Below are 11,016 nucleotides of genomic sequence, written 5' to 3'. Positions count from 1 at the left end.
CAACATTATTTTACATTATATCCCCCATAAGGCAATAAAAGCTAAAATCAAGGAACCAAATGAGTTCCAACCTGACCAGATCACTCCCGATATTATAAAAAGTTACTAAAAGGGATTTATTGTTGCAGAAAATTCAACATTAGTAGGATATTTCGACCTTTATCTAGAATATTCAACATTAGTAGGATATTTCGACCTTTATCTAGAATAGTTAAAAGCGTTTATGTAAAGAAATATTTGATCTAAAGGAAAAGATTCAAAGGCAGTTCAAATGGATATTCAAAACAGCATAAATGACCATTATCACCCATGATCAAGCACGTGAAGACAAAAAAGTTAGTTCGTAATAGTTAAGATTAAGAACTTTCTAAATTTTTTTTTCTACTTTCCTTCATTTAAATATAAATATAAGTTTTCAAAAGGTAAAACAGGTTTAAGAAACCACAAAATACAATGCAATTTCAACTATTTTTAACATTATTGTCTTTATCATTTACCTTTTAATGCATTTATCATACCTTCCAATGCAATTATCTTATTTTTAAGCTTTAAGTGTATTTTAACTTGGAAAATTATCTTTACTGTTTTTTTATGACACTTATTCCCACTTTTATTGGAGATTTTAAGGGTGAAAACCTTTTTATTGCCTTGAGTAGTCGAATAACCATAGAATTTTCTGAAAAAATAACCAACAATCACTTATAGCTACATAATTATAAATACGTGTGTGTGTATATATATATAAACTCACCTCTTGTATTAAAATGTATTAAATTAAAATAATGAATTTATTCTTCATATTTTTAAGAATTAAAATCAAAATTTTCAATATACTATAAATCTATATATTTAATTTGACTAACTGTAACTAAAACTTGACCATTCCCTTGCTTCTCCAAGTGTCATTAGTATATTACTTTTTCATGTTCTTTTTTTTCTTTAATTTTTTTTTAATTTTTTAAAACATAAAAGATGAATTCTTTTCTTTTGACAAAAAAAGAAAAACATAAAGATAACAATATTTTCTAACAAAAATTACAAAATAAATATTAAAGTAAAACTATTTACTAATTAATGCTATAACAAAAAATTTTAATTAAAAGTGTAAATATTTTATTAATGAAAAATATAGTTACTTTTTATCTAAATATATAATATTATAATATGTACCCAAAAACATATTTTATATATATATGCTTAATAAAAATATAAAATTACCAAAACCTTAAGAAATTAAGGTAAATATGTATATTTAAAAATTATGTTTGATAATTCATTTATTTTAATATTTTTTCTCTTATGTTTATTAACAAATATAAAATTCTAAACTTTTATCAATTTGTAATTGTCAACAAATTGTGCATATTTTTCTTATTTTTAAACTAATTATATTTTATTATAGTAATATAAAAGATAATAAATATTTTGTATATTAAAATTCTTTTGCAAAATTTGACCTAACTTTGACCTCCTCTCAATTGTTCAACATATTAATTTTTTTCACCTCTTCAATTCTTTTGTTTCTTTCTTTTTTCTAAACACAGAATTGTTGACATAAGAAGATCTTTTTTAGAAAAATTAGAAAGTGAAATGTTATAACAAAATTATTTATCAATTGTTATTATGACAAAGAAGAATTAATGAAAAAAACTTTATTTTTTCAATTTATATACAATATAATTACTTTGTTAACCCTTTAAATTTAATCTAAAATTATAATATATTCAAATAAAATATATTATATGTATATTTAATTAAAAAATATGTATAATTATCTTATAATATACATATGTCAATAACCCTTAAAATTTAAGTTAAATATGTATATTTAAGAGTTATGATTGATAGTTCATTTTTAATAATCTTCTCTTGTGATTAATAACATAGGTTTTAAGCTTTTATTAATTTGTAATTGTCAACTAATTGTAAATTTTTTATTAATTTTTTGTATTAAAATTTTCTATTAACTAATTTTTTCTTATTATAATACAAAAGTAATAAATATTTTGTGCATCAAAAATTTCTTTAATTAAATATTTTTTATTATAATATAAAATAATAAATATTTATATTACATCATCTCATTTTGTAATTTTTCTTTTTAAATGATTTGCTTTTCTTCACGAATCAACTTATCTCTTATTTTTTTTCATCCATATTTCTTTTTTGTATACTTACCTAATAAATCTAACTTCATTATTAAACTCACATCTCACACTATCACTTTGGTTAACTTTCTTTCATCTATGCATTAAATTTCACTCATTTGGGTGTCACATACACCCAATATGTTCCTTTTTTTCATTCTTTTCATTCATTCTTTTTCTTTTCTTTTTTCTTTTTCTATTTTTTCCATATTTACTAAATAATTTTACTTTTATTTTTAAAAAATTATGGGATTCATTTGATAATTTTTATTTAATTTTTTCCAAATATTTTTATTTTTTAAAATTAGATAATTTTATTAAAAAATGATACAAATGGAAGTGCCAACATGACATCCAATTTTTTTTCTTTTTTTTTTTTAGCTCTTTGCTTTTTTTAGTTTATTTTTTTAATTTATACATTGAATTTTGTAAGAAAATAAGGCCAATGAAAATGTCCACATGGCACATCCATTTGGTTTTCCTTTTTTTTTTTTGTCATTTTTTTGTTTTGACTTTTTTTAATTAAATAAATTTTGTGAGAAATAAGCCAATATAGGTATGGATGATAACACAATTCGTGTCTGTTTTCAATTGTCCCGACATAATATATGCTTTTTTTTTAAAATTCAAGATCAAGTCAAGTTTTCTTTTTTAAAAAATAAAGGTCAGGTCTGATATGGGTTTAGCCATTTAAGGTGATTTGCCTGCCCCACTTCAAATATACATCAAAATATATTGTTTTATCTTTTTTTAATTTATACATATATTAATTAATAATAATATTATTTAATTCCTTAATTTAATAAAAATTTTATATTGATACATAATTAAGATATAGTTTATACTAAAGAATTTTTATGAACATTAGCTAAATTTATATCATTTAATTAAATTTTGATTAATGTGGACTGAATATGGGTTATAGATTTATATGTTGGTTGATATTAATTATAAAAAATAATAACTCGATGTTGAGTCATATTCGAAGTCAAATTAAATTATTAAAAATGGCTTAGTGTCAGGATGAGTATAAACTTGCTCACCTTTGCCATTTTTAAATGAAGGTGTCTATATGACATCCCTATTTAGGTTTTTTTCTTAGGTCCTCTTTTTTATTTGTTTTGGCTTTCTTTTATTTCATTTTTTTTTGTTTTTAATTGTCTATTTTACTATTTCTTATCTATGTTTGGAAAAATAAATGTGCAATTACAATGTCAACGTGGCATATTTGTTTTGCTTCCTCTTCCCTTTTTCTTTCTCCTTTTTTAGCCATCCCTTTGTTTTTGTTTTTGTTTTTTTGTTTTTTTTGCTTTTTTTCCTTTTTAATGAGATAAATGTTATAAAAAATGGGGTCAATAAAAGTTATGATGCCAAAATAACCTGTATCCAATGAGTTTCAATCCATTGATCTAACAAAGGTGATTCTTTTAAAACAAGAATCAGGTTAATATGAGGTGATTTTTCTTTTTTGAAAATTGGGATAAGATTGGTGATGAGTTTAGGATGCTTTGTCCTATCCCTATCCCAAGTTATATATAAAAATATATATTTTATTATTTATTTAATTTATATTTATATATATGTATTGTATTGATAAATTTATTATTCAATTTATTAAAATACTATTTTTATATATAATTAAGATGTAATTTATATTAAAAATAATGTTTTATGAATGTTATACTATTAAATTTATGTTTTATCAAGTCGAGTTAGATGCGGGTTATATATATATATATATATATATATATACATAAATATATATATATGTTGGATCAGAGTCAATTGTAAAAAATAATAACTCGATGTCATATCAAAGTTAGGTGAGTATAAACCTACCCCTACCCAACTTGATGCCATTCCTAAATGGAAGTATTCACATGACACTTTTATTTGGCATTTTTTTCTTTTTATTGGGTCTTTCTTTTTTCTTTTTTAGTTTTAATTTTTAGTTTGTTAATTATTTATTTTAATATTTTTTAACTAATATTTGTAAAGATAAATTTGAAAGAGTAGATATGACTTTGATTTGTATATAAGTTATGACAATAAAATATATACATTATCTATCAATTAATTGATTTTTTTTTAATTATAAAAATGTATATTTATTGATTTATTAAATTAATAAAAAATATTATTAAATACAAATAAAGAAATTTTGGACATGCTGTAACGCCTGGACATGTTGCCAGTATTAATGAAAAATTGTCATTTGCATTAATAGAATACTTGTGAAATATAATTCCATTATTTTTTATCCAAAAACCAACGAAGTTGAATGCATATTAGAGAAATTTTCCATTTGCATCGAGAAAATATTTCATAAAATATTTTAATTTTTTACTTTATGTCTAAAAGTTAACAAATGAAAAATAAGTCAAATTATGTTGAAAGTTACTATATTTTGTGTCAAAATTTGAAATTTAGTTCTTATACTATGGTCATATAAATTTATTCCTCGTATTATTTTGATTTAATAATCATAGTTTACTCATTAATTCTGCTTATTTTTTGCCATTAAAAATGCTAATGTGGCCTTTGACTTAATGACATGAGCTTTGACTTTACTAACATGACATTGACTTATTAATGTAACAATTTGAATGCATAAAATCACAAATTAAATTATGCAAATGATCTCTTTACTCATACGAAATTTAAAATTTAGTCATTGTACTCAAACAAAATTTAAAATTTCATCCCTATATTTGCATGAAATTAAAATTTAGCCCCCTCTAATACAAAAAATATTTTAAATTTTTTAGAAATTTTTTAGTTTTTTAAAAAATATTAAATTTTAAAAATATTTAATCCTTTTATTATAAAAAATATTTTTAGAAATATATTTTTTTATTATAATAATTAATTATTAATAACATCATATTAATAATATTATCATCATTATATTAATTAATTATAAAATTAATAATTTAAATTAATATATCAAAATTAATATTATTTTAATTATTTTAAATATATTATATAACAAAATTTATATTGAATCAAACTTTCCAAGAAAACTACATTTGTTATGAACCCCAAATGGATTATAAATGGAATGACAATTTCATCAAACCAAACAAAATAAGAGCTTCAAATTAAGATTTTTTTAAAAGATGAGCTCCTATCCATTTAAAAGATAAACTTTGATCCTAACATAATGAAAGGAGAAAATGATTTGTTTGATAAACTGAAACATTAATATCATGTATAATAACAAGAATTTTAAATTTTTTTGGGTTTTTGCAAAAAGAATTTATCTAAATAATTATATTAAATTAAATAATAAAGTTAATTCTAAAACCAATGCACATTGAATTTAGTAAATTGGTTTAATATATTTAGAATCTTGAACCTATATTTGATTATAAAAAATCATTTAAATAAAGTTTAGTTTAAAAGGAATGGAAACACTGTTTGATGGATAATTTTACTCTTTTGGGATGAAATTCTAATTCTAATTCATTTCATAAATTAATAAAAAATAATAATTTTATTAAAATTAAATAGTGACAAATTTGTATCATAGACCTATATTGACAAATTTGTAATAAATTTTTAATAGATTTGTATAATAGTTTTTTTCATATGGCCACAATATAATATAGTTGTGATAGAAAAATGTGACAAAATTAGTAACATATTTTATATTTTATGATAGAATGTAACAAGAAATATTGAAGGAATTAACAACAATATTTCACATGGATGATAAAAATTGTGACAGATTTAATGACAATATATGAAAACTATGATAAAATATTGTGATAGATTTTTCAATATTATGATAGAATATTGTAACAAAATATTGTGGTAATTTTTAAATTTTCATATTTTTTAAAAACTAAAAAAAATTTCTTAAAATTTCAAAATATTTATTTTATATTAGAAAGATTAAATTTTAAATTTCATAAGAGTGTAGAGACTAAATTTGAAGTTTCGTAAGAATATAAGATTTGATTTCAAATTTTGTATAAGTAAAAAGGTCATTTGTATAATTTAATAATTGATTTCATTTATTCTAATTATCATATCAGCAAGTTAATGTCATAGTAAAGTTAACACCTACATCATCAAGTTAATGGTCATATTAGCATTTTTAATGAAAAATAATAAAATTAGTGATTAGACTAAAATCTCAAATCAAAATAATATGAGAACTAAATTTATAAAAATTACCATACAAAAATTAAATTTTAAATTTTCATAAAATTTAAGAACCTTTGACATAATTTAAATTGAAAAATATTAGCTAACTTGAATAAAATTGAGATAAAAGGGTAAAGTTACCACTATACTGTAGGTAAAATGTTGAATTTTGCAACTATATTTTGATTTCATTGAATTTTTTCATTGTATTGTCGATTTTGATAATTATTGTATCAAATAGAAATATCTCACACAATATTATGTTAATATATTTAAATGTTTTCAATAAAACATAAAATAGGATGCAAAAAGTTATTCTTCAGTTTCCAGCACACCATTTGCATTTTTGTTTATTTATTTATTTATTTTTATGCTTATAGCTTTTTTTATTTTTATTTGTTCATATATTGGAATTAATTTTTCTTTGAAAAAAAACTTCTAAATTAATATTTAAAAATTATTTATTCTATAAAAAAATTTCATAAAAAATAAAATAATAAGTTCTATGATGTGACACGTCACATGTACATTTTGCTACGCTTGTAATATCCACAACATATTTTCTTATTTAATTAAAAAATTATTTTAAATAATTAATAAAATATTTTACAGAATATTTAATTTTCCTTAGCTTTGATTGAAAAATCACCAAATTTGAAAATATAAGGATAAAATTCAATGAATAAGATTATAGCGACATGTGATAAAATTACCTTTTATTCCAACAAATTAAAATAAAATAGTAAATTGAGTTAACATAAATATCTATTATTATTATTATTATATTATTATTATTATTATTATTATTATTATTATTATCTACTAATAATAATAATAATAATAATAATATATCCCGTTCCACTACTCAAAAGCCTTCTGTCTGGAACATGACCCCACTGAAGCATAAAATTCAAGGGTCTCTTTTTTTCCTTAATCGTAATTGATTGTGCTGTTGAGTTTATTACCGAAGGTACTATTGACAAACCATGTTGCTGTCGGTAGCTAACTGTAAATCCATAATTAATAATGATTAAAACGAAAAAAATAATATATTTACGGGACAGATTAACATTATCGTAATGATAAACTGGTATACACATTCAATAATTCCGGTTCATTGCATTTGTTCCGTACCTTCAACCCTGCAATAATAAAAGCTCCTCTTTTACTCCTTTTTTTCTTCCCGAAACATCTCCCAAATCATCAGAAGGAAAAATCCTTTTCATACTTGTCTTCCGCCCATGGCGCACGTTAGATTCTCTTAGCCTCTCTATAAAAATAGAAAGTCCCCTGTTCTCTCTCTTTTAGGCTTTCTTTGTTTCTTCTTGCAGGAACCCTAAATTTCCGGTTTTCATTTTGTTTTATTTTATTTTATTTTTTACTTATGATCGTGAAAATGCTGGTCTAATAGTTGATGATGAGTAAGTGTTGTTTCATTACTTTCTGGGCCTTTTTTTTTTTTGTTGAAAGAAAAAAAATTACGCGCTGAATTAGCTTTGCTTTGCATCTTATTAGTTTAAAATAAGACAGTAGATTGCCTCTTTTTCTTGTTGGTAAGTATAGTTGTTGACTCTGAACTTGCAAATATCTTGAAGTTATTTTTATTCAAGGATATTGTAATTTCTTTGTGGCGTTTTATTTCTCTAATGAAATAGGGTCAATGCTGATTATTTGCGTTGTTGTTTTATCACCATTTTGATGGAAAATTTTCTACTGCCCGTGATATGCTGGAAGTTTTGCTTCTTTCTTTCTTTATTTGCATTTGAAGGGAAAACAATGTTCAATGTGTATGTTAATTTACTATTTTGAGTTAAATTCGTTGTTGAAAAGGAACTCCTATGGATGTGGCAAAACAAAATAGAGTATTTTTAGGATTCTGCTTACCATGAAATACCCAATTGTTGTGGCATCTATCAGGCTCCTATGAAGGAGGTGTCTTGTCTTGTCTTTTTCTTGCTGCTAAGCATTACCCTAATCTTTTTCTCATTATCTATGTATCAGATTTCTTTTTCTCGAGAGGAATTGAAGTTCGGAATTCAGGCACAACACTGATGAACTGAGCGGCTTTTGTGACAAAAGATTTAGCAAGGTTTGTGTTTCTCCCGTGAGTATGGCAGAATCTGCTTTTCATTGTAAAATTTCTTTCTTTTTTTTTCTCTCAATCCCTTAGGCTTTTTTCTTGCATTTGGAAGCTGAAGCAATTTTTGTTTATAAATTTCTCTGCAAGCTTTAAAAGTCTTTCTAGAATCGAGTAATCAGAAGTACATACATTGTGAGCATAAATGGGTGCTTTTTGCTGCTGTCCATGTGGTGATGACTATGAAGAATATGCTTATCCTAGCAATTCAATATATAGGCACTGCATCTGCCTAAGATTCTTCTTCTACCAGCTATTCACTGGGGTATGTCTCTTCTTATCTTGTATTTATCTGCACAAAAGCAACATGTATTCATTTTTATGCTGCCGATACATGCCCTTAAATTTGTAAACAGTGAAGTTAAGGTATAAAGCTGATATCAATGTTGCTTTGCTAATTGCTCTGAGCCTCAATTTGCATGAAATTAATCTGTTTTAGGTTGAATTTTATAAAGCTTATAAATACTCCTAGACAGAATTTCTCTGAAATTCAGAAGAAATTCTTTTGATACTAAATTAGCTGTACAAAGATTGTGTATGTACTGTGTTTCTCTTGAAAGGCAAGTGCATTAGTTTTGTTGCTTTCATGATGTCATATAACCCAATTTATACCTAAGTTTAGTTTGATGAAATAAATTCTTAATTTTCTGTTTCTTCTTTGATCTGCAGTATGGTGCACTGTTTCATAGATTGGAAGGGCGCCCTGTATCATCCCAGATCCAAGGAGCTTCTCTGTCATCAATGGAAATTGTTACTACAACACCAAATATTTCAGCCAATGAAACTCATGTTACAATGTCCAGACCGGTCCCTTATGATACTGAACAAAGGTACTCTCGCTTGCAGCGTGACGGCTTGGTCTCTAGGCGTGATAAGTCTGTAACTCATTTTCAAGAAGAAACACAACCGCTAAGAAGAAGTATCAGCAGTTCTGGTGTGGAATCATTGGGTATTGGGAGGAAACGGTATGGAGTCGAGTCAGAAGAAGACTCTAAGATTGTCAATCCTGAGTCATCGGAGAGGACTTTGGCACTAAAAGTGGCATACGGATCTAACTATTTGCAGTCTTCATCTGAAGATGAAGATGTCTGTCCCACTTGTCTTGATGGTAATTTAGCATATTTATGTCTTTAAAGAATAAAGATTTCTGTTTTGTAGTTCTATGGGTATGCTTGTTATTTTTCAATATAGGCGTATGGTAAGATTTTAATAAGCAGCGGTGGTAATGGTTAGATTGAAAAATGCAATTTTTTTAAGCATTTTAAAGTTATGCTTTTATACATGAGTGATTAATTTCCTGCAGAATATACCCCAGAAAATCCTAAAATCACTGCTCGCTGTTCGCACCATTTTCATCTTGGTTGTATTTATGAATGGTTGGAAAGGAGTGAAAGTTGTCCAATATGTGGCAAGGTATGTAGTATTTACCAAATTACTCATTGTAAATTGCAGATAAGTGCAGTCTCTGTATTATAGTTTAGCCCATGGGGTTTTTAGGGTAAATTTTGTAATATAGTGAACAAGATTAACTACCAAGATTGTTGATTGGTTTTGTCTATTGGCTTGAGATAATAGGAATCAGGTAACTTATTTAAATATACCAGTGTCATATGCAATTTTTGTTGACTACCTACTTTCCAAACACTCTATTTAGCCTCTTTCTCTCGATGGATTAATTACTTTATGACCTGATATCCCCTTTCCAGAATTTTTGGGATGCATCTGATTTTAAGTGTTGTTTCTTTTGTGGTTCAGGAGATGGAGTTCTGTGAAAGCCCTTAAATCTGTTACATCTTATTTCAATGCAATGGAGCAGATACATATGGAGCAGCAGGTAGTATCAGTAAATATAATCTCTCTAATCTTTTATTAGAGAGGCATAACATGTATAGAAGCGTTGGTTCTTTGTCTGTAACTAGTTGTACCACCTGGCAATTTCTTTGGTACTCATGCTTAACATGCTTATGATGTTGCTATCTATGTAAAAAAACTAAAAATTTGTGTCAAGTTATATTAACTGCTTGTTAACATAATTGCAATAGAATCAACTTGATGATATGTAACAATCAGTATCAGCTGTAATTTGTTACCTATGCTAAATATGCTGATGGTACAAAAGTATGAGGATCACATCTGGGTTAAAATAAAAGAACTTAAACCTTTCAGGTTCTTCTGATGGAAATCATTATGTTCAACTTTCACATCATGTTGTTTGTGAATCTCGAGCCAACAAACTATGGTTGATTTTTGTAAGTCCCGGTCATGCATTTAGGCCAAATCTTGTTTGCCGGATAGCATGTAAGATGTAACTATTTTTTGTCTTTTTTTTTTTTAATTTTTAAAGGCAAGATACTTTTATTAATAGGATAAATAAGTTGACAAGCTCATCATAACCATTTCTTCTATGTCTAAGCACTATGCTTTGAAGACAAGCTACAAGACCTGTCTCAATTAGGATTATTATTATACGAACATCATTATTGCAAAAGCTTCTCTTCCCTTTCATTCAAGAATAGTATATGCTGGTGGACGAGGTCAATGTCATGGGCACCATGTCTTCTTTAGTGCTTCAACTCACTG

General features: G+C 25.1%; 1 protein-coding gene across 8 annotated transcripts; it reads left to right on the top strand.

Moving 5' to 3' along the window:
• Nucleotides 1-7,383: 7,383 nt before the first annotated feature.
• LOC111282922 (E3 ubiquitin-protein ligase At3g02290-like) lies at nt 7,384-10,502 on the top strand. Of its 8 annotated transcripts, none has more exons than XM_022871218.2 (6): nt 7,384-7,720; nt 8,301-8,388; nt 8,536-8,701; nt 9,106-9,544; nt 9,740-9,849; nt 10,192-10,502. In XM_022871218.2, exons 3-6 carry the CDS (start codon nt 8,582-8,584, stop codon nt 10,216-10,218), a joined length of 696 nt encoding a protein of 231 aa, XP_022726953.1. In that variant the 5' UTR covers nt 7,384-7,720; nt 8,301-8,388; nt 8,536-8,581; the 3' UTR covers nt 10,219-10,502. The 8 variants fall into 8 exon arrangements, with proteins under 8 accessions (XP_022726953.1, XP_089616999.1, XP_089617000.1 ...); XM_089760873.1 differs by having other exon boundaries at nt 7,386-7,720; nt 8,301-8,431; XM_089760874.1 differs by having other exon boundaries at nt 7,405-7,720; nt 9,752-9,849.
• Nucleotides 10,503-11,016: the final 514 nt, after the last annotated feature.

The sequence above is a fragment of the Durio zibethinus genome, chromosome 5, assembly GCF_047325235.1.
Source record: "Durio zibethinus cultivar Kanyao isolate XHJ-2024 chromosome 5, ASM4732523v1, whole genome shotgun sequence".
Taxonomy (NCBI): Eukaryota; Viridiplantae; Streptophyta; class Magnoliopsida; order Malvales; family Malvaceae; genus Durio; species Durio zibethinus.
The sequence above is the reverse complement of the archived record's forward strand: the minus strand, read 5'-3'. Positions and strand labels throughout refer to the sequence as shown.